The sequence below is a fragment of the Hippocampus guttulatus genome, chromosome 8 (assembly GCF_054856545.1).
Source record: "Hippocampus guttulatus isolate MCC_2025c chromosome 8, RoL_Hgut_1.0, whole genome shotgun sequence".
Classification (NCBI taxonomy): Eukaryota; Metazoa; Chordata; class Actinopteri; order Syngnathiformes; family Syngnathidae; genus Hippocampus; species Hippocampus guttulatus.
The window spans coordinates 12746666-12771685 of NC_141268.1; the positions used below are offsets into that span (position 1 = coordinate 12746666).

Here is a 25020-nt window from a genome sequence, read left to right on the forward strand (position 1 = left end):
ACCTCTCGTGGCGGAAATGACCGTTCATTGTTTTCGCGTGCTTGGAAGACGTGAGCCGGAAATGTAACGCTGGACTCCACTTAACAAGCTGCTGCGCCTCAATGTTGAGACCAGACCAGCATGATTTACACGACGAGGCTGGGGTAACGATAATGTCTTTTAGGAATGATGAATTTTTACCGTGACGCTGAGCAGAAACACGAGCGTCGTGCTTTACGCACAGGCCTCTCTGTGCGTAAATGGTTTTCCACTTGAGCCACAAGAGGAGGCGGCGGTGCTTGTGTGAGAAGCGCTCGTGTGTGTGAGTGGGTGGCGTGAGTGTGAGTGGGTGGGTGAGTGGTTTGCAGGGGGGATTGGAGAGCGCAACCAAAGGAGGCGGACCTTCTGCAACCCCCACAGTTTGGGCTGCAACGTGCTTCACAATGCCGACCATTTCTCGACAAGTATTGCTCGCCGCTACCGAGGCGAGCGACCCTCTGATTGTGCGTAAAACTCCCAAACGCATATTAATATCGACACTGAGGAGGACAAGTTTCTCTCCGTCACGCGCCTGAGGAATTAATCCTGCCAATTTTCACATTTGAATCTTTTTTGGTAAGGCATGTTTCCTTTTTCTTTCTTTCTTTCTTTCTTTCTTTCTTTCTTTCTTTCTTTCTTTCTTTCTATAATATTACGGTTTATTATGTTTTAATTGCCCCATTGGTGCGCCGCACTGGATTGATCTGGTTGAAGGGACTAGTTAGCTGATTAAAAAAAAAAAAAAAAAAAAGGGTTCTGTTGGGGCCATTTTTTTTGCCGATTAAACATTTTATTCACAGTAGCACATTACAACACAAGACAAAAATAATTGACCCTCCCAAAAAAGTCAATTTTTTTTTGCCGAATATACTCTCTGTGGTTAAGTTGAACAAACAGAAAAGAACAAAGTAATATAAACAGTTAAATATTCCGCCTGTATTTAATGTCTTTATTATTGCTTGTATTAAATGATCAAAAGTTATTTCATTCATCCATCTGTTATCTGAAATGCTTTATTCTCATTCGGGTCTGTGATCTATTTCGAGCAAAACACAGAATTGGGATCCTCCTAAAAAAAAAAAAAATCCAAATTGATCAAACCCCTTTTTTGGGTCATGGCGGGGCATCGTTTTTGACTTTGGCCCCACCATCTAAACACCAACAACCTGTTGCATGGATTTTTTCCTGTTGGGTCCTAGTTGGCAGATAAGCCCGGCTGCGGTCAGCGAACTCTGCAGGTTCTCACCAGTTCAAGCAAACGTTGCGCAGGTGGGTTTTTTTTTTCATCCGGCAGGGGGTCAGCTGTGCGATCGAGAGCCACTTTCACATAATTGGTCCGAAAATTATTTTTCGTTTTCTCCAACTAATGTCTCTCTTTTCATTCATGCCAGTGACAGGTAGAACATTCAAATACTCTTCCATTAGACATCTGTCATGTGGTGTTCCACAGGGCTCAATTCTGGGGCCTCTTATGTTCTCGCTGTATCTGCTCCCATTGGGTTCCATCTTAAGGAACCATGGTATTCCCTTCCATTGCTATGCAGATGACTGCCGGATCTATGTCCCACTGAGCAAAAAAGACACCTTCTCATTAAGGCCACTTCTATCCTGCCTGGAAGAAATCAAAACCTGGATGACACAAAATGTCTTTCAATTCAATGAAAAGAAGACAGAGGTGATACTGTTTGGTCCCAGTGGCCCTTGTACATCCCATCCTGTAGACTTGGTCCCCCTGTCTCCTTATCTTAAGTCAACAGTCTCAAACTTGGGCCTTAAACTGGACAGTGATTTCAAACTTGATCGGCAAATTGGTGCCGTTGTTAAATCCAGCTTCTTTCACCTTAGACAGCTGGCCAAAATAAAACCTCTCCTCTCTCATGAACACTTTGAGACAGTAATTCATGCCTTTGTCACATCCCGGCTCGATTACTGCAATGCCCTTTACTTTGGAGTCAGTCAGTCCTCCATTAAGCGCCTTCAGTTGGTCCAGAATGCCGCTGCTCGCCTCTTGACTGGTACAGTAAATATTCTCTAGTACGGACTCGTGTTTGCGCTGTCCAATTTGTCCTGAAAACAGAAATTCCTCATTTGGGAAATGAGCATGGTACATGTCCTTTATGAACCTGCAAGTATGTTGACAAAATGCACGTGTAACAACACAATCAATAAAATACAAAAATATACTGTCCAAAAACTGTTTATATAACAAAAAACTGCAATACAGGTGTATCCCAAAAAAATCACAACAGTAAAATACGTACAGTATTTTAATGTTTATTTTTTTCTGTCTTGGGGAAAAAAATGTATATTTTGGATTGTTTTGTTGGATGCATTCTTTGGTTTATGACAATGTTTGCCTGCGTGTCATACAGTTTTCTTGCTAGTTGCAAGTAACTGTCCCGTTGATCACCGATGTCTGGTAATTCTTGTGCATACTGAAGGATTTTTGTTGCCATTTGCATTGCTTCCTTGCTGGATGGTGGCTTGTCATCAGGAGTTGAATCAATGCCTTGTTTTTTAATGTTTCGTAGATTTGCGTCTTTCAGACTCCAAGTGTCTGCTGGATCTTTTTAACTTTGTGTCCAGCCTCGCTCAAACGGATGCATTTCACTCGCTCCACTACAGTCATTACAGTTCTTCTACGTTTCGATGCCATGATCTACACGACGTAAGTGAATAAAGTTAAAATCTTTCGCAATTACAGTAAAACGCACGCCAATAAAAAGTCGCTTACACGTCTTCGTTTCGAATCTGATGAATGAAAACGGCGAAGCGAACACGTTTCTTCGGTCATGTCGAGTGGGTGCTGCTTTTAAGCTCGTGCCGCGTTCTCCAGGTCGTAAGTGAATAAAATTAAAATCATTCACAATTACAGTAAAACGCACGCAATAAAAACTCACTTACACATCGTCGTTTAGAATCTGATGATCGAAAAACGCGAAGTGAAAACTTGTTTCGGCGTTGTGTATTTTCCGTCGCATCGGGTGGGCGTTACGTGTATTTAAGCTCCCGCGGCATTACACCTCCATCCGGGTTACGGGTAGTGGAATTTCCGCTTACGCAAGTTCCGGTAACACGTAATATCGTAGTCAAAATGTTAATGCATAAGTTTTTATTCCGGGTGAAGGACATTCCTTTCCATAGAATTCCGGGGATGGGAATATTTACTGTACTCGTAAGAGGGAGCACATAACTCCTACTCTGGCATCCCTTCACTGGCTCCCCATACATTTTAGAGTTATTTTCAAGATCCTCTTATTTGTTTTCAGATCTCTAAATGATCTCACGCCACCTTACCTCTCTGAGCTCATCCGCCCCTACACACCTGCCCGGTGCCTCAGATCTGCGGACCAGACATTATTAGAAGTACCAAGAACTAAACTGAGGCTCAGAGGGGATCGAGCCTTTTCTGTTGCTGGTCCCTCTCTCTATAATGACCTCCCACTGAACATTCGGCAAGCCTCCTGGCTGCCCATCTTCAAAACCCTCCTCAAAACTCACTTATATTCTTTGGCATTCGACTCAGCATGACTTAGATTTGTTCTTGGTTTTACTGTTTGGTGCTTTCTACCGTCTTTATTACGATTTGTTTTACTGTTTATTGTATATGTTAAATTGCTCCATGTACAGCACTTTGTATGCAGCGATGGCTGTTTGAAATTGCTCTATAAATACAGTTGAGTTGAGTTGAGTAGACGGCAGTCGGTACATGAAACCTATGTAACCAACTGTTGCCATTCATACAACAAGAATAAATTATGACGTCTTGTGAGAATATCAGTTAATTTGTTGGTAAATTGAGGCAATATTATCATAATTTCAGAATTTCTTTTTCTTGTGACATTTTTGTTTGGTGTTGTGCCTTTACATTTTCCGAATGTAAAATGGCCGCCTTGGCTAAATAAATGTTGGGAAACACTGCATCAAGACATGCTAGGCTTGAAAGCAGATTGGTAGCGAGCCACATCATCTCATTAGAAGAATATAAACATTTGCACAGCCATGGCAACATCTTGTAAGAGTCTCTTCAGAAGAGTGGAAGCTGTTTTTAGCTTCAATATGTGTGTATATATATATATATATGTGGACTGCTACTGGAGGCCAAAAACAAACGTCTCGTGGTGGTTTTGTCAACAGGCATGACGTTGGACCCACATCCACTAACCTCTTTTGGGAAGAGGCTACTGGCAATGGACTTTGGATAGAAGGGAAAATATTTGCTTGTTCTCGATTTTTTTTTTTTTTTAATGTGGAAAAAAGAAATGGAAATGTACAATTTGGTATTTGTAATTTTGGCACTTCCTTGAAGTCATAGAAATGAGTTTGTTTGAAATGTCAGTTCAGTGCATCTTTGTTTGTCTATGTATAATCAGAGTATATGATCTATACTTTTTTTATTGATTTTTATTGATCTATTATATTAATTGACAATCAATAAATTTGATGAAAAAATGGCAAAATAGTTGTAAGTACATACCATTCCTCAGGTCAAAAGTTTGACTTTGGAGTTTGTATGTTCTCCCCGTGCCTGCTTAGGTTTTCTCCGGGTACTCTGGTTCCGTCACACATCCCAAAAACATGCATGGCAGGTTAATGGAACACTCTAAATTGTCCATAGGTGTGAGCGTGAGCGCGAATGGTTGTTCGTCCATTTGTGCCCTGCGAGTGGCTGGCAACCAGTTCAAGGTTTACCCCACCTATTGCCCGTAGACAGTTAGGATGGGCTCAGGCACACCACGCGACCCTTGTGAGGATAAGCGGCTTGCATAATGGATGGATGGGTCAAATTGAGGTAGAGATGAGCTGTATTAGTCATGAACAGATGCTCAGCACTTTCTTGGGGAAAAAGCAAAGAGTCGATGATAAGCTTGCATGAAGCTATACAGATTATGAAAAGAACAAAAGACTAACTTCACTTGGGGTGCAACACTTGCCGTGATAAAAGATCCTTTTGTGTAGCCAAATTTCACCAAAAGTGATAACATTTTTATAAAAGTAATGACAATAACAATATATCACTGTCCAAAAAAAAGGAAATTTGTTTATCTTTTGTACCTTGTCTTATTAACAGTGCACACATTGTCTCAGCGTAAGACACTGTCAATGTTTTTAAGACAGTTACATTGCATGACTTCATGAAGCAGTCCCACTTTTAGCCTGATACGAATCTGTTCTTGCCTCTTAAAGGTGGCTAACCTTAAGAGTTAGAATTGCGCTTCTATATCAGGGGAATTCAGAAGATACATATTCATGTACATATTAATTTCAATATAAATGATTAAAGAATCAATTGAACTACATACATCCTACAAAATTGGTGGAATTAATAAAAGGTGCTAAACTTCTGTTTTGGGGATTTTGATAATCCAAAAATAGTCTTATTGCATAATTGCCTCTAAGTCATTTTTGGATAATTTTCGGATAACAAGAAAAAAAATCCCACATTGTCATAGTAAGCGAAAAGCAAAAAAAAAAAACCTTTTTACTTTCTACAAGCAATCCTACAAGTTATGCTTGAAATAGTACTCTGTATGCCCAAGGTGTTTGGACTATGTCTTGAGTAAATTTACTTATTTGCTCTCCACAATGGTTACATGAGAGATTTTAAAATTAATGTTTAACTACACTTTTCCAAAAATCCTAAAGTCAAACAAGTTACATTTATATGATCATGTTTTTTTGTTTTTTTAAAATTTGGTTTTAAACCTGAACCGAATTCCAGCCACTGGTCACTTCCTATTTGCCTATCGTCATGTTTCACGTCACAGTCACGGAGAGTTGCTCTGCCCAACTTGATGCTGATCACGCACACAAAGATTTTCCATTTTGAATATTGAACAGGTTTAATATTTATGATTCACTGCAAGATCCGAGCAGGTCTGGGAGGGCAAATCACTCCTAAAACACCACACATCACTGGGTTAGCGCTCAAGTTTATATGAGCTATAACATTCACAAGAAGTCGGCCATTTTTGTATTGAAGCTACTGTTTCTGGTTCAATGGCTATTTCCAGTTATACCTGTAAATTGGTTCCTCATTGAGGATTTCGACTATCGAGGTTCCATTGCATGTCCCAATCAGGTTCATGTAAAAATGAGCACTAAGTTTATAAGGGATTGTGATATTAGCTTACTTGTCCAAGCGATGTTGCAAGCCATTTGAGAGTTGCTGTTTTGAGTCGTTTTATTCTTAGTAGTATTGTTAAACCATTTATTATCTGTTGCACCGGCCGTTGCTCCAGCGTGTGAAACTAGTGTCGACTCTCAAAACACAAGAGTAACCCCCACCCCCAGGCCTTGACCTGAGACGGTGTGATTTGTTTGCCTGGCCGAGCTGCGATATTCTGCAAAGAGCGAGCTACTAAATCACAGGAAACATTTTGCCTTCAATTTTTAAGCGAAAGGTTCCTCATGGTATTTTGTATTTTTAGCCCATTGAACCGCAGAGACAAATAATACAACCGAAACAAATGATCAGACACAGCTCTAAGTGTGATACGGTGCATCACTGCATTGAAACTACAACCATAAAAATATATGTATCGTTCAATTGATATTTTGGACGGGCAAAATGATGAGCGCCGCCCTATGTTGGAATTAAATCACTCACTCCTGCAGACCCAAATGCAATTGAGCTCTTCGTCAATGTAAGTTGAGTTTTTCCATGCATGCGATATATCATTAGTCCAATCGCATAACCACTAAAGTCATTATAGCTTAGAGCAAATAAAATAATATTTAAGTGCTGAAAAACTGGGTGATTTTTTTTTTTTTGCCTCATTATCTTGGTAATGGTAAGCCGCAAAATTTTAATCGAGGCCACTGGATTCCGCTTGTTTGCTGAATTTCTTGTTCTAAGAACAACTTTCAAAAATGACATGGCCAATTATGGTATCATGCTGACAATATGTGATGAATAAAAGCATCAGTAGGCTTCGCTTACTTTGTGTTGGACATTTCTTGCCAATGTTAAACATGTCTGTCTTTAAATGAAGTCAAAGAAAGTACACTTCACCTATGTTTCATTCACACAGCAAAATACAGTACAGGCTGCATGTTCAGAATTCGGCTTTCACATATTTGCATATTTTGTGAGGGATCATCGCTCCTATTACTCACTGAAAACCTCACCTTTCACTCTTTTTGAGCTCTGGCCAAAGTAATGTAAGAATTAATTTTGCGGCATCTGGTGGCAATTTGGGATCTAGGATGTATTTGAAATGAGTTGGGGAGTTTCATTTTGACATTGGCGCTTTGCTGCCACATTGTGGCATCTAAACAATTATAAACCTTTTGAGAGTAGGCATTACTTGCAGATTTTTGGGTTCATATTACAAAGTAGGGCGTTAATTGAATAGTCCATCCATTTTATTTGTCCATTGTCCACTTTGCTTAATGTGTAACATGTGTTTCCTTCTCCATTAGAGACACTGAATTTTGCTGACAACGAATATAATCCACCTTTCACGATGGATCAAGCTCAGTCCGAGATGAACATCTTATCCAATGGCAAAAGTTACAACCTCGGCGATGATGTTGACGTACCAATGAAGACGTCGCTCGATGACGATCAGTGAGTGTTTCTTGTACTTCACAAGCATGTCCAAGTGCAGTCCCAAGCGTATTTGTTGCAAGAATTTGTCATTGCTGATGAGCTTCATAACAGGTTGGGTGAGTGTTGACCTAATGCCTGTTTGCTTTTGTTTTCCATTATTGCATGTTTATTTTATTGCATCAATGGGTGGATCCTTGCACAGAAATGGCACTCAAACAGACAGGTATGACAGGTTTATACTGAATTTCAATTTAATTTACTGTTGTTGGCTTGAATGAACCATAAGCTTTGAACTATGTTGGGAATGAAATAAGCGTTTCACATTCACTCTAAATAATTGCCTTCACCTCTCACATTAGATTCGATGACACCGATGGAGGAATGGAGAATGAGGAATTTTTGCCCGGTGCGGATGGAAAGAAACCAGTCCGATTCACAGATGTGAGAAAACCCAAACGACTACATTCCGAGTTTATTCATTTGTTATTGTTTTATATATATTTTTTTTGCTTGTTTGTTGTATCAGTTTGAAGGGAAAACCTCCTTTGGTATGTCCGTCTTCAACCTGGGTAATGCCATTATGGGAAGTGGAATTCTGGGACTGGCTTATGCCATGGCCAACACTGGCATACTCCTCTTCTTGTGAGTAGTACCAAAGATATTCAGTGCCCTATTTAGGATTCATTTCATCTTGACAAAAATCAAGAAAAATCGATGTTCTCTAAACCTGCCAGGCTAACTTCAGCTAGCCATTGCAGGCAAAATTAGTTGACAATTCATCTTAATGGTGAGAAAGGACTCCAGAAAATAGCATACAGACAACCAGTTTAATGGTTGCGGATACTCTCAAGAAGTCATGTGGAAAAAGTTGTTTTGCATGACACACGGTGATAAACTACACTGGTCAAGAGCAAATTTTCATCAGTGATGGCTTGATAGGAATGTGTTCCTTTGCATATTTTTAATGCTGTTTTCAATAATGTCCCTTGTTATCTAGCTCATCAGGTTTTTGAGATATTTTATAAATGTGATCTATAAAAGCTTGAGCATACGGCTTGTACCATGCATTGTACTGCTATGGTATTTTATTATATTATCATTATTATTATTATTGTTATTAAAACCGGATAAGCTATAGAAAAAACTGGGACATATTTGGAATCAGCACAAAGACTTCATCTAGAAAAGTTTACTTGTATCACTGATTGAGAGAATTGGCAAAAAAATTGTTGACCAGTGTTTTTTGTAACTACCCATTCACTGTATGTTGAATGGGTAGTTACAGCATCATATAGTTTTGTTACAGTACAACAAAAGCAGTAATATTAAATACGATTCAAGGCTATAGAGCCCCATACATGAATGGAAATGCCGTTTGTCATCATAAACAAGCGAGTGAACACACCGTTCTCCATTCCTATTTGGTCAGAGGGTCCACCCACATCAAATCCCCTTTCCCAAGCCCTTAAGTCCAGTCAGTATTTCAGGGTGGGTGAAGGCCTTGTAAGCTCTGACTCATGTCAGATAGAAGCTAAACCCTGAGAAAGCGCCAGCATTTACATGTTTGGTGTCTGCGTGTTTTCTCAATGGACAGTTGTTGCTGCTTGACTCACATTACCTACCTACACTTCATTAGGCACACCCGCAGGGTCTAATGAGACTCAGTACAAGAGATCAGCCAAAAATCTGTCGTATAAACACAACAAGAGCACTCAGAGAATGCCGAACTCTGTTAGTTCTATCCCATTGGCTTGTCTCAGGTGAGGCGTGGAATGTTAAGTTTGAGGCCAAACATTGAGGTAGTAAAGATTCCATACAGGTTGATTATTATACATCCAAAGAGAGGTTAGGCAAGCTTGCAGTTGTGTTTATAAGCTTGCAGTTGTGTCCGGTAGCTCACCCGGCTAAGGCAGACATTAGACTTTTTATCTATCCCACTCCTGCCACTTGGTACATGCACCCTGCATTCAAACAAACAGGCAGGCAGACTAAATGACCAGCGGCTACCAAGGCCACGCCTGACAGCTGCACTGTGCACATGGTAAGAGGACATAAGTGAGCAAATCCAGATGCCACATTCGGGCTGCAGGTTGGACTATTTTTGGGGCTGTGGCCTTTCTGGAGTCTGTGAGAGAGCATGCATATAGGTGGGTTTATTATAGGACATGATCTCTTCTGAGATGCTGGCAATTGTAACCAATGTGTCTCTCTCCGGCTCAGGTTTAGGGAACCTCTGTTTAGAATAATTCCTTCCCGAGTCCAACTGTCCCCATGATAATAATATTTTTTTATTTATACATTAACAGCTTAACATCACGAGCAGAAATTAACCATCTAATATTTTGAAAACAACAAAATGTTTTGATCTTTAGTCGCAAATGTGTACCTCACTTTTTCTTTCAAGAAGACATATTACTATTATTATTATTTAACAATTTAAAACAGTTCTCTGCTGATTTAGTAAAGTTCTCTGATGTGGTTTTATCATAATACACAAATGATACACAGGAATGTTTCTGTTTCTCTACCCAGCAGCTATAGGCCATCAAATGGAATGAGCAGCTAGTCAGTGTTGCCAATTTTCTAAGACTGTATTTTCCAAGCCCTTGAATGACTACCAGCATTTTTCTGTTCGCTTTTTGTTTTTGAGACTTCAGCCAGAGCAGGAGATGTTTTCCTCTCCGCGACCAGACTGCAAATCGATGGCGCTTGTGCATGGCCCGCGCAGGCTAATTTAACCTTCACCACCCACCAACACTCACAATCAAATTCACAGTCAGGTAGAACAATAAACGAACCACTAATGTAATCTGAAATGTCAAAACATTCTACTATTTGATTCCAAGTGCCAAACATATGACGGTGGCAGCTAGCTAGCTAGCTAGAGGCTAACCTGAGAAGCGAACATGGCAGTCCAAAGTTTTACTCAATGCCCATTTTTTTTCAAACGTCACAAACAGTTGGACTCAAATGCATGTCAACAATCACAAATGATCCAAAAAATAAATAAATAAAAAAAAGCTCATCAATACCAGCTGAGAATCATAGCAAACTAACAGCAGCTGAACAAAAATGGGAAGTTGAACAGCAGCACTTCTCTAACATGGCATGGAAAGAACTGGTAACGCTGGACAAAAGTAGTCGGACACTATCCTTAGAATGTGAATCTGCTTTCCAACCAGTATATGAATAACTGAAATGGACATGGACAGAATATGTAACTTAATTGCATCATATTGCAGGTTTCTTCTAACTGCAGTGGCTGCCTTGTCATCTTATTCCATTCATCTGCTTCTCAAATCCTCTGGCATCGTGGGTAAGAATATTTTAGCCGGTTGTTTACATCATTGAATATTCAAATGATCATTTCTCTTACCTCTGAAGAATGTTAAACAGTTATTTATAGAATTTTTCAGATGTTGGTTCTTTCACTTTTATTATACCCTCAGAAGCTTATAAGAAGGAGAATGCTTATACTGTAGTGGTTTTTTTAGAAAGTTGGGTATGACAAAGACCATCATGTTTACCCAAGACCACTTGTAGGAGAAATGGTCCACGAATTGTAGGCAGTGTCTCTGAGATATCAAGTGACAATTTTTTGGTTTCAGGAATTCGGGCTTACGAACAACTGGGCTTCAGGGCCTTTGGCACTCCTGGCAAAATGGCTGCTGGTATTGCAATCACTCTGCAGAACATAGGAGGTGAGTCATATCATATCACACTGGGCGTAGCTTTGGATTAATTGTCAATTAATTACATCATTAGCATTTTTTTGAGGCACATATCCCATTACGGGCGGTATGGTGGTAGACTGGTTATCACGTACGCCTCACTGTGCAGAGGTGCAGGGTTTGATTCCGACTCCGGCCTTCCTGTGTTGAATTTGTATGTTTGCCTGTGTGGGTTTTCTCTGAGTACTCAGGTATCCTCCCGCATTCCCAAAACATGCATGGCAGGTTAATGGAACACTCTAGTCCAGTGGTTCTTAACCTTGTTCGAGGTACCGAACCCAACCAGTTCATATGTACATTAACCGAACCCTTGATTAGTGAAAAATAAAAATCGGATTTTTTTTTTTTTTTTACAAATTCAAGACAGAACAAAATGCATTCATTAAAAAAAGGAAAAAAACCTAAATCAAATTTCAAGACTTACGTTTTTTTAATTGTGCACAAAATGAACCAGGCAGTGAAGGTCAAGCGGGCGTGTCATAACTAATTGACATGTTGAGTCGGATGTGCCTTACCCTCCCTGGCAGAGGCTCCGTCGATCCCCTGAGACCGATCCACCGAACCCCTGGGGTTCGGTCGAACCCAGGTTAAGAACCATTGCTCTCGTCTAAATTGTCCCTTGGCGGCGGATGGATGGATAAATGAATAGCTCGATAGATGGATGGATATCACATCACCCACAGTGTTAGAGATGCTCATGCCTGTTGCGGAGGGCTATAATCTGCTCAAATTAAGATGAACGCTACAAAACTGTTAGGACAGTTTTTCGCAGTGCAGGTGGATAATATCGCTCTCAAAGCTCAAGAGTTGAAACCGCTTTCACTTTATATTCTTTAGTCATCAGGGGCCTGTTTTGGAATGTCAAGGAAAACAGCATTACACAAAGCTGCGGTGGGATAACTTTGTGCTGTATTATTTTTGAGAAATGCAAATCCAATTATTAAAGAAGATTATAAATAAAAACTTTAAATACGTGTGAAACCTTAAATGCGAGATGAATATAATAAATATCAGACTCTTGATAACTGAAATGGTTAGTGGACCTGATTTAAAATGGAATGGGGCTTTTGGAATGATGCAATAGCATCATTGACCCTAATATCTACCGTCACAGATTTCACATTAAGAGTGTGCCAGTTATTACAACGAGGCGCACTCACGGTTGGATATTTTCTCTCTGTTGCAGCCATGTCCAGCTACTTGTACATTGTGAAGTCCGAGTTACCTCTGGTCATCCAAGCATTCTTGAAGGCTGACCCTAACGCAGAGTGAGTAGCAGCATTTACAGCCCACCACTTGTGACTTCACAGCTTGCCTAGTCAAGGGCCGATCAGCTGGCACTGGAGGGGTGTGATGAGAATGGAAGCTTGTAATTGAACGAGCATGGGGGTGGGGCTCGTCTTGCTGTCAGCTCATTTGGTGTTAGCTGCAAGGTCAACTTTCAGTCATGCCTAAGTTGCTTTGCATCAGACCGCACAGCATTTGCTCTGGGTTCCTTCTGCCTCTTCCAATGTAAAAACAAACATGCTCCAAAAGGACTGCTGCCACATAGCTTCGGACCACTCCCATCCTTCACTTCCCGTGTATACTTAAAGCAACAGTACCACAGAATGAGAAGTAAGGATGTACAAGACAGACACAAGTGTTGGGACACCTCCTAATTACACTTACACAGTGCAAAAATATGGTTATTTATGTTGGCTGAGAGAGGTGGTGGATGGTGTCGCGTTCTTTCATACCATACTCTCCCCTGTCGTCAAGCGCTAACCTGCTACATCACAGAAAAGCACCTTATTTGTAATGAAGTCTTCTTGTTCTATGAAATCTTATTGATTTGAAGTTGTACTTTTTGCGACACCGTGTCCACGAATACCCCCTAAATAAGTGTTACATGTGCAGTGGTTTCTTGAATTTCAAATAAGACGCACAAATTGAAAAAAAAATGGTGTGTTGAGTTTACTCAATTTTATTTTGTGAAGTGGTTGCACAAAATGAAATCATCTTGACCCAGTTCTTTTTTTTTTCAAGTCGATGTCTATTCTACTCAAAAATGTGTCCAGATTCAGATGATTAATAAGTAGATGTATAATCTATGGTACAGAAAAAAAATCCTGATCCAGATGATTTTATTTCATGCAACTACTTGACGAAATCAAATTTAAAACTTTCAACAAAATTGTTTTTCTGTGCCAAATGAGGCCAGCAGCAGTTTACAACAACAACAAATTAAATTGCAAATCCCCCCCTCTAATTCATCATTAATTTTCTCTGCTGTTGACCAAGGAAATCGGTGGAGACTTTATTTATTTTTATAATGGATTTTAACAGTACACGAGCGATGCCCTCCTATGGGAAAGGAGGTCCAAAGTCGCAGATTGCCCTTTTCAGCTTTTTATTGAACTTTGATCGAACAGTAAACACACGTTGAGCGCACTCACATAGGAGCTGCTGTTGACCACAGCTCATGCTCAGACAATCGTGACTTGCCATCGTTTGAATTGACCGAATAACCTCCCCAACCTACCAATCCCCTCTTGAAAGCAAACGTCTCACACACTGACTCTACAATTCACATTCTCTCTGCATTTTATGCTTACATTTTTTTCACTGCAGGGTTCACTGTAGGTGAACATGTCAAGTTCACTGAGTTGAGTTGAATGAGCTTTCACCAGATACACACAAACAAGTGACAGCAGCAGATGGTAACACGAGGTCTTCATTCCGAGCGCGAGGACATGTCAGCTCTGCGCCGCCCCTCATCGAAGGTTCATGTCCGCCTGGCGTGCCTCCCGCTGCTCCAATCCATGGCATCGAGCAGCCAGAGTGGAATGAGGGGCGGAGGGAGTTGTGTTTTTTTTTTTTAATTTCCAGCCCGCGGTTCTTAAAATAGATGCCGATGACTTGAGGCTGACGAACAAAATGACGCCTTCCACTTCAGAAGTAATTAAAATATTATGATATAAATGTATATATAGCAGTATGAGATGCGAACACACTATTCGAGGTAAAAATAAAGTGCATTTTTATGTGATTGGCCACACAAGGGGAAGTTGAAATCAGGGGTGTGAACTTTCAATTGACTCTTCTGGCTCGGAAGCAAACAAAGTGTCACATTTCACTTGGTTACATAAAGGCCCATTTCAAAAGTGAAATGTAAGAACACGCAACCGGGGTTCTTGTCAGTATGAGAGCTACGTTACAAAATACGAGAAGGAAGGCGCGCCTACGTTTGAAAGTTACGTACATGGTTAGGTTTTAAACTGTTCGGCTGTTCTTTATACACGACGACAGTGTGATGATGCAAACTTTGGAAAATGAGCTGACGTTACGTTACATGATATTAATGTCTCCATCTAAATACTGAAAAACAGTATTAAAACTTCTATCGAAATAGTTTCATTAACATGTGATTATATATTTGATTTTCTGATTTAAAATGAGGCAGAATGACTGAATTCGATTTAGAAATACAGAAGGACTCAAGGTTCGGTCATATTAATACATCACAACAATCCTGATTTTAATGATAAGTAATGACGTGTAAGTCAGAAAAAAAATGGCCAAAACTGCACCTCATCTCAATTTGAATTGTAGAAGTGTAAAAAGAAGTTAACCAGATATGTCATCTAAAATAACAGAATGTCAACAATGTCTTTGCAGCCTGTAGTTGCTAGTGCGGGTCAATGCCAACATCACACATGGTGGTCCATCATCTGCCAAATTTTTGCAGCATACTGTAACCATGTCAAAGAAAAAATGCTAACTCTTTCTGGAAAAAGAAACAGAACAAGTACTTTGAGGATAATGAGAGCTCCAATTTAATAAAAACTTGCATGCAAGAAGACAGTTCAAATATAAACCGATGACTGATTCTAAGAAGTGTCTGCCCAGTTTTCCTTAGGTGAGGTCACATATACACACACAGGAACATCAACACAGACATGAACACGGGAGATCACGTTGCTGCATGCACGGATGACTTGCGTAGTCTCACAGCATTGTTGATCCAATATTACAGAGAAAGAGAAACATCGTCAGCTTTCTTATCATCACACCAAAACAAAACTTGATATGAGGTTATAATTCCATCAAATAAATTTGTTCTGGCATATATTTTTCGAACAACCTGCAGGAATTGTCTTGTTCTTTTGATCTGTCAAGTTTGATGTGAAAACTGAGCCGCAATGACCTGCTGGGAGGGTTTTAAAAGATGACATGACCTGCAATTGTTGGACTTCAAAAAGACACACACACACACACACACACACACACACACACACACACACACACACACACATATACACACACACACTTACACACTTGGAGCACTCGTCCTGCTACACGGATGCCAATGATCGATGTTTGCACTTTACCGTCATTGCCCCCTCGAGATGATATTTGTTTGGTTTGGCATGCCAGTTGAGGATTTTTTTTCTCCCACAGTCATCAAACACATCGTTGGGTCGGCACATTGTCTGTTGACTGTAAACTGTTCTGAAGGGGTGTCAAAACAATGGGAAAAAAATGACTGTAGGTCCATCTCACAAAAGTGCAGGTCAGCCATGACGGACAGACACAAAGCAACATTGGCGATGAAAATTCTGTGCGAACAGGTTTACTTCGGTGGACCCCCCACAGTCAAATACCCCAAAACTGGAACAATTTGCACTTCAACCCAAAATAAAAGGTTTCTGGCGGTAACAGCTCGAGGAACACATGCCTGCATTATTTCCTATGGTTGAAATTAGGATAAGTCAATCAGCATTGGGAATTTCTATCTACTCCACATATTGTATATCCCTCAGGTGTTATGTTTTATGAATGCCATCAATGGAGAGCTTGTTGAATGGGGGAGGTACATGCAGTGTCCACATTTAGTTGGTGGTGAGTCAGCAACACAGGATTGAAAGGGGGGCAGTGCCAACCTTGAAATTTCCAATGCAATAAAGGTCATGCATGTTTTAGGGGCTACGTGGCCTGCATAGTATCGTCACGGCAAAACTTCAACGTGCCGGATTTCACTGTTGGGGACTCAAATAAATCAATATGGTTGCACTTGCACGGTCAGCAAAATGACAATTGACATGATATTCAAAACCCATCAGCTCAAATAAGTACCGGTACACTTTTTTCCCCCTCCTGTTCTTTAGTCTTTGGTACTTGAATGGCAACTACCTGGTCATCATGGTCTCCGCCAGTGTCATCCTGCCCCTGGCCCTGATGAAGCAGCTGGGTAAGTGGACACGCTATCCCCTTCCACATACTGTTTGACTCGAAGTTCATCTATCTGTCTATCTGTCTATCTATCTATCTATCTATCTATCAATCGCCTCTGTTACTCTGTCTTCTTTCAGGTTACCTTGGCTATACCAGCGGATTTTCTCTCAGCTGCATGGTGTTCTTCCTCACTGCGGTATGTTGACCGAGGAGGGAATGGTTAAGGGAAATTCACAACAAATGTTTGATCCACGAATGGCACACTCCATTTCCTGGTTCAGCTAGAAATTGTCTTGAAAACGGTCCTCTTCAGGTTACTGTTCAAATGTTGTCGCAAAATGTCATCGGATGGTTGAAATAGAGATAAAGAGAGACTGGAAGAGTCACAGAAAGGCATAGAAGTGGATGTCCTTGAAGTTAACTTGGAAAGCATACAATGTGATTCAGGTTGTAACGTTTGTGTGTTCTGTTAACATCGTTGCCAGTGTACTTGTGCGTTTTGCTAAGTTCGGTAGCGCAGCACTTCTTTCTGTCATGAGCCCCATTCATGTCTTCACCAAGCAGTTCCTTTTCAAATACCCTTTCTCTCCTACAGGTCATCTACAAGAAGTTCCAAATTCCGTGCCACTTTGAGCAGTTCAACTCGCTCAACCACACCACGGCCCACCCCAGCCTGAACGTGTCGAACCACGTTGGCGATCACCTCCTGACTCGCGAAGAGGACGACGCCCTTTGCGCGCCGCGCATGTTCACCCTCAACTCACAGGTGAGCCCACACACCCGAGATGGAAGCAAGGTTCATGAAGTCATTCTTGGATGGGTTTAGTGTGGAAGAACTTCAATCAAGCAGCTTAGAAATGAACAATTCATATTATTATTCCTTGTTCACTTCCTGTAGGTGTAATGTATTGTGTGCTTCTCCAGACAGCCTACACCATCCCCATCTTGGCTTTCGCCTTTGTTTGCCACCCTGAGGTCCTCCCCATTTACACTGAGCTCCGCAAGTGAGTTGCTTGTCTCCAAAATGTTAATCATTTTAAAATTCAAACTACACGGCACTTTTTTTTTGCAGCCCCACTAAAAAGAAGATGCAGAAGGTGTCCAACATCTCCATCTTTGTCATGTACACCATGTACTTTCTGGCAGCTCTCTTTGGCTACCTAACCTTCTATGGTGAGCCCTCATATGTGATTCCAAATCATATCCACACATTGAATGTTTTGGAGTTGTTAACAGAAAACGTACAGTATACTGTGCTACTTTTACAACAAGAATGTCAAACTCATTTTTGTCATCGGTCACAATTAGTGAGTTATAGTTACAGTTCCTCACAGAGGGCCATTTTGAGTGTGAAAGCATACTAATACAATAAAACAAAATGGAAGAATGTTTAATCTCCTCATATTATTACAGATACAGATGTTAAATGAGAGTTCAAGTTACTATAAAATAGGGTCTTAATAACAAAAGACATTTTTTAATACTTCACAGAAACCTGGCATTTCAACTTGGTGGTTTTTACTTATATACTTACATCAACTGTAAATATAAGATGATGAATAACACATTTTTTAATATCTAAAAAATGTGTATATATGAATATACATGAATATTTACTACATTTCTGAATGTATTCCTGCAGGCAACGTGGAGCCAGAATTGCTTCACACTTACAGCCGCATTGATCCTTACGACACTTTGATCCTGTGCGTGCGTGTGGCTGTCCTCACCGCCGTCACACTCACCGTCCCCATCGTGCTCTTCCCCGTAAGTTTTCACTTTCTTCTGCTTGGAGGCTACCATACAGCACAGTAATGTGGCTAATTTCATTTTGTCTTGCCGTGTGTGTGTGTGTACACAGGTGCGCAGAGCCATCCAGCAGATGTTGTTCCCCACCAAGGCTTTCAGCTGGCTGCGTCACATCGCCATCGCTCTGGTCCTACTCATGCTTATCAACATGCTGGTCATTTTTGCCCCCAACATTCTGGGCATCTTCGGAATCATCGGTTAGTACATATTATTCAAAGCTATTTCGTACTACAGTACTATAAATATCAGGTTTCACCTAAGTGTAAGCTCTATACTCACAGGCCACATTAGGTACACCTGCACAATCGCTCTCCCTTTTCTTTAGTGCTTTTCTTTATTAGGCTCACAAGTGAGCGTTAACATGTCCCAAGTGACTCTGGTAAACCTGGATTGGTCACCAGATACTCACACTGGTAACGACCAATCATGGCTCAGCTTCAGAAAACAGGTGAGCCATGATTGGTCGTTACCTGAGCCCTGAGCAACTGTAATGTCATTTTCAGTTGACAGGTCATGGCAAAATGGCCGCCGCTTGTGATGGCCGGTTGGATTTTGCTCGGTAACTCATATTCCACAAATGCGGTATGAATCAAAATGCAGTGTTTAGAATAGTGAAGTGCAGAGAACATATTATTGTGGGAAAATAAATAAATAAATAGGGGAGGGGAGGGTTGACTTCCCCTTTAATATCTTTGCAAAGGTACTCTGTAATGTATAATATACAGCTGTATCTAAATTAGTATCCAAATTTAGGATTATGACTTACATATTGTGTCTGTGTTTACAGTCTGAACCTACATTTGACATTATTCTACCCGTTCAGTACCCCTCCGTGGAAATCAAAAACGTGACCATTGCATGTTGACAGATAAAAGGGGGAAGGAAAAAAAGTCAGCCAAATAGAGTCAATATTACTGTGCCACTTATTTCACGGAATTGCGGTCATCTTTCTTTGGCCAGGTGAAAGTTGAAAGTGTTTACATACTGTACTGCCAAGGACATTTTCAAGGCAGCCGACAGCTTGACAAACACGCAGGGGTACAAACATATAGCAGATTTAGAAGCTAAGTTACCTGTCAACAACAATACTGGCAGAGAGACGACCTTGAACGCACTTTGACCCTTTCGGGTCATCAGCGATAAAACAGACAACATTTGCGTTGTGTTTTCGTGCACTGAAGACCACTATTGATGTCCTCACAACACATTTGGAAGACTTTTTCCCAAAAAAAGAGTGGTCAAAAAGTATCAGGATGTACCAAATTTATAGACTTTACTCCAAAAAGACTTGAGGGTTTTCATTAGAGCAGTAGTTTTAGGGTGTGCACACTTATCCAACCAGCTTGTTGTTCATTTGCTACTTGTTTTTGTATCTGTCCCACTTTTTTCACTTACACTCTCTTGATTATAATTTGCAACTTTTTGTGGAAAATGTTTCACAATTATTCCAAAAACTTTCTACGCGAACACACATGAAACAAAAGAACAAATTGGGTGTCTTGAAAGGCGCTTATAAATAAAATGTATTATTATTATTATTATTATAAATTTGTACATTAAGTGATCTACTCGCCACTTCAAAAAAATGTTTGTTTTAACCCAATCTGCTGAAAATCGACAGCTACCCAGGAAGTGGGCTAGCAAAGCAACCCGGCTATTTTTTTAGTGCGCACATATCGAGACTGTGTGAGTATAACTAAGAACTTGCTTACAGTGCTGAAATAGTGTGCTGCTAATGTTTGTTGCACACGTTTATGCTTCATGTTTCCAGGTGCTACGTCTGCTCCTTGCCTTATTTTCATCTTCCCCGCTGTCTTCTACATCCGCATTGTTCCCAAAGAAAGCGAACCCATGAGCTCTCTTCCCAAGATCCTGGTGAGATCAGTTAGACCTGTTCCACTATCTCGATCGTGTGAAGCCTCCGGCGATGCATTGATGCCATTCCCAAATTTTTTATTATAGGCCGCCTGCTTTGCCGCCTTGGGTGTCTCTTTCATGATAATGAGTCTCAGCTTCATAATAATCGACTGGACGTCAGGAAGCGGCAGTGCCGGCGGGGGCCACTAGAACCTGCGTGAGTGTGTTCGGGGACGGAGGAGCAACGAGAATTAAGAGCTGGCACGTAAACATGCCAAGCAAAATGTCACACTTGTATTGACGGAGCTGAAATAACGTTTTACTGCAATGTTATTTATACACATACATTCACTGGCCACTCGATTAGGTACACCTGAGAATGCGCAGGCATCAAAGCGGCATTGATCATTTTATGACTCTATGGGAGGAAAACTACAATGCGTCACATTAACAGAAGTTTTCACACATCCTAGTTGGATCCAGTGCACTTAACCGCAAATACGATAATAAGCATATTTTTAAATGATCACCTCTTTTATTATCCTTGCCAACGCAAATATTTTGCGGACAGATCTAATTTGACTGTGGCCAGTGAGTGTACCAGAGCAGAAATAATGCTCTTTAATTTCATGAATTAACTCATGCTGCGATCATCTTTGCGCTAATCCAGCCACGTTACCCACGAACAACGGCAGCCAGTACTGTAAAAACAAACATTGTATACATTTCTAAAGTGTCTAATTAAAAAAAAAAAGCAATGGCTAAGTTATTATCTCACGCTCAAGTCGAGGAAAGACATTCAAACAGGAGTGTCTACTGTCTATTTTATAGAACTGCTGTCTTTTTAAATTCAAAAGAACTGTATTTAACTACTCGTCAAGTTATATGCTCAGAAGCATTATGTATGATTTAGTTTTGATTAATCTTATGTCAAACTGACTCTATATATATATATATATATATACACACACACACACACACAGTACATATATAATTTTTTTTTTAACTTTAACAACTGCTCATCACTCTTTATACAACTATGATTCCACAACTACCTGTGACCTTATACTGCATAGACAGTTCTGGACAAAATTCTTTATTACCTGAGTCAAATTTTGAGTTTAAAGTGAAATCTTAAAATGTTTAATCTTTTAAGTGGGAGTGATATAAGAAAATGCCAAACAACCCTAAGATGCAAAGAAAAAACCCCCCAAGATGTCCAAAATTTTTCAGAGTCAACTAATCCATTCAACGGTAGTTGCTTTACGGGTTGTACTTTTTTTATGCTGTCTACAGACAAACAGATATTGTAGTTGTTCATACTAATGATGTCCTCGTGAGGATAAGCGGATTAGAAATCTTTTCATTTTTGCGGGAGGTCACTTTCTTGTTTCATTTACAGCTCAAAGACAAATTCAACTACCATCAAAAAAAATGTAATGACGGTCTGAGTCATGGCCTTAACTTTGACTCAAATATCCTACTATTCACAAGTAAGTCCCATTTATGACCTCTAAAATAAGCATTATGGTCTCTCAGATGTGAGGGATAAATCAGAGATATTTTTTAAGGGAAGGATGAGTGAATGACAAAAGCATCACTTAAGCAAGCACGTGTCTGCTAATAGTCTTGATTTGTTGTTGATGCAGTGGTGTCAGATACATTTTAAGATCAAAATTCCATTGCTTGTCTCTTGAAGTGAAATCCTTTCCACAATAGAGTGGAAGCCTTTCCAGCAGCCCCTATATTTTGTTCTTCTACTTCTTCCTTTCGTAACTTTGCTGCTAGGAATTGGGAATTTCTCCATTGCGAGACTAATAAAGGTTTTCTTATCTTATCACCTGTTCCTGTCAAACGTAATTAATTTAGGGTTGTGGATCATGTTATCATTGGGGTGACATAACGCTAACAACATGCATATACTTTATGTACTGCTTTTGCTGTTTGGAGTTGTCTTTTTTTGTTTGTTTGTTTGTTTGTTTTTTGATGGGAAAACAGTACATACAATATAGTTTCAAGTGTAAATGAATGCATATCATTTTTGTAAAGATCTATTTTCCCCCCCAAGATATACTGCTTGTGTCCAAAAAGGACTTTATATTCAGATGCCAGATTTTATTTATGTACCGGGTATATCAAATCTAATATTTTTAGCTCTAGCCATTTAGATTCATGCTATGAAGATATTTTCACAGAGCAATTTTGAGCAACTCAAGGAAATCATTGTCTGTCCCTTACAATGTATTTGCAGTGTTTGAGTTCAGTCCTGTGTTGTGCAAGAGAGTTCTTTATTTGAAGGGACAAAACCAAAACGACAACAAACTACCTACCGCTTGAAAAAAAATAAAAAACAATGCCTTTAACCTTTGAACACAGAAATGCTGCAAGGTCAGTGAATAGAAAATGTCAAACATGCAATTCCTGTTCCTAAATATGTTTTTGTAGCTGACGTTACAATACTCTCGTCTCTGGAAGTGACACATAGTTTATGAATAGCTTTTGGGGATTGAGACTTGGCTTTATATTGATGATGTGTATAAATGTAAACATTTTCTATTTGTGAGGCATACTGCATTTGCCAAAGTAAATTGTAAAGTGTAAATAGCAGGCTTTAGTTTGACAATAAAATATAATGGTTAATTGGGTTGTTTTTTTCCATCACGGCTTGTGTCATCTTTTCAGTCTTGTACTCCAACTTTTTTTATCATTGTTGATGATGACAATTACTACTACCGGAACTACTATTACAGCACTACTAATACTATAAATTTTCATTTGTTGTCATTTACTCAATACTCTTGAACCCCAAAAAATCAGAACATTCATTCATTCATTCATTCATCTTCCGTACCGCTTGATCCTCACTAGGGTTGCGGGGGGTGCTGGAGCCTATCCCAGCTGTCACCTGGGCAGTAGGCAGGGGACACCCTGAATCGGTTGCCAGCCAATCGCAGGGCACACAGAGACGAACAACCATCCGCGCTCACACTCACACCTAGGGACAATTTAGAGTGTTCAAACAGCCTGCCACGCATGTTTTCTGAATGTGGGAGGAAACCGGAGCACCCGGGGAAAACCCACACCCGGGGAGAACATGCAAACTCCACACAGGGAGGCCGGAGTTGGAATCGAACCCGGTACCTCTGCACTGTGAAGCCGACGTGCTAACCACTGGACTACCGGGCTGCCCCAAAATCAGAACAGTATCCATCCATCCATCCATTTTCCGAACCGCTTGATCCTCACTAGGGTCGCGGGGGGTGCTGGAGCCTATCCCAGCCATCTCCGGGCAGTAGGCGGGGGACACCCTGAATCAGTTGCCAGCCAATCGCAGGGCACACAGAGACGAACAACCATCCACGCCCACACTCACACCTAGGGAGAATTTAGAGCGTCCAATCAGCCTGACATGCATGTTTTTGGAATGTGGGAGGAAACCGGAGCACCCGGAGAAAACCCACGCAGGCCCGGGGAGAACATGCAAACTCCACACAGGGAGGCCGGAGCTGGAATCGAACCCGGTACCTCTGCACTGTGAAGCCGACGTGCTAACCACTGGACTACCGGGCCGCCCCATCAGAACAGTAATAAAGTAAAAAGTAAAGTAATTTTTAATCTCACTCAGATTAAAAATTATAGTCAATATTTTAACCCTTTCATGCACCCTACAACCTAATAACATGATAAGCTGTTCACTGTAGTAACCACTTTCCCTGAAAGGGTTACAGTTGACAGTTATGGAAAATATCTCAGAGGTACAAAACAAAAGCTGCACAATACAAAAATGTTATGTTTGGACAGAAACTGCTGGTCTCAAGTCATTCTAGATTTTTTTTTTAAATTACAATGTTCTCAATTTAGTTTTGCCAGTCTTGCCACAGTTACTTTGCAAAAGTTACTTAGTTACTTGAACGAACTTGCTGAAACCACTGCGGTGGTGGTGGTGGTGGAAGCATCTACTCATTGAAATCCTGGCATCTCCTTCAAGTTAAAGTAAGTACAGACTGCAAAGTAACATTTTGTGATTTTGAAGAGTAACTCTAGCCTGATGACTAGACTGGGAAAAGTCACACGTTAGATCAATCGTTACTGAAAATGTCCACATCTTAGAGTAACGCATTACCGGCATCACTGAGTTTTGAGTCTGTTGCCTCACATTCAGCATACATTGATCTTTATTTAAGACAGGGTAACATTTAGTCCCACAATGGGGAAATTTAGACATGAATACAAACACTCATTTCATTGGCAAAAAAATAATTTATGTACTGTATACTGTATTGTCAACCTAAAGATAAATAAGTGGCTTCATTTAATCTATAATATCGAGTTCAATAAAAAAAATACTGTAGCTGTAAAAGCAAAGTGTGGAATTAATACGAGATTCGTACTGTAGTGGGCATTTCTGATTGAGAAACGACCGAGATCGGTCTTTTGGCAAAAGGAACCTTGATTGGTAATCTATAGTTGTCCACTAGAGGCCGCTGTTTGTGAACTTCCCGTTTTTTCTTTGAAATAGCCCTCGTCTTCCGTCAGAAAAATACTCGAGGACAAACCTGCCTGGAAAAAACCTACCCAAGTGCAGTAATGAAATATTTGTGCTTCCCTACCTCATACCGCTGCTACGTTATTGAAATGTACTTCCAACGAACGAGTCAAATCAGACATTGCTTTATTTTAATGGATAAACAGAAAACTGGCCTCGACAAAGTTGAAACTCAGAACATAGTTTGCTAGAATTTTGAAAAAGACTGATGTTATTGAGTTAAGACATCGATCATTGTCATGTGTTTCGTGTCATTGTTGTTGGACTAGTTCGCATTCCTATTCAAT

The 25020-nt window shown here is 40.3% G+C and overlaps 1 protein-coding gene across 1 annotated transcript; it reads left to right on the forward strand.

Moving 5' to 3' along the window:
* Positions 1-376: 376 nt before the first annotated feature.
* LOC147201213 (sodium-coupled neutral amino acid transporter 3-like) lies at positions 377-22827 on the forward strand. Its single transcript, XM_086117188.1, has 17 exons — positions 377-594; positions 7446-7591; positions 7776-7796; positions 7933-8014; positions 8100-8215; positions 10816-10889; positions 11182-11274; positions 12491-12572; positions 16455-16537; positions 16659-16717; positions 17117-17287; positions 17446-17525; positions 17594-17694; positions 18164-18288; positions 18383-18527; positions 20102-20205; positions 20293-22827. Exons 2-17 carry the CDS (start codon positions 7488-7490, stop codon positions 20395-20397), a joined length of 1545 nt encoding a protein of 514 aa, XP_085973314.1. The 5' UTR covers positions 377-594; positions 7446-7487; the 3' UTR covers positions 20398-22827.
* The last annotated feature ends 2193 nt before the right edge of the window (positions 22828-25020 follow it).

Excerpts from the sequence above, each read along its gene's own strand:
- LOC147201213 (XM_086117188.1), top strand. The coding sequence starts at position 7,488 with ATGGATCAAGCTCAGTCCGAGATGAACATCTTATCCAATGGCAAAAGT. Across the intron at positions 7,592-7,775 it reads ACGTCGCTCGATGACGATCA|AAATGGCACTCAAACAGACA; the intron begins GTGAGTGTTTCT and ends ATCCTTGCACAG. Across the intron at positions 16,538-16,658 it reads GGCCCTGATGAAGCAGCTGG|GTTACCTTGGCTATACCAGC; the intron begins GTAAGTGGACAC and ends GTCTTCTTTCAG.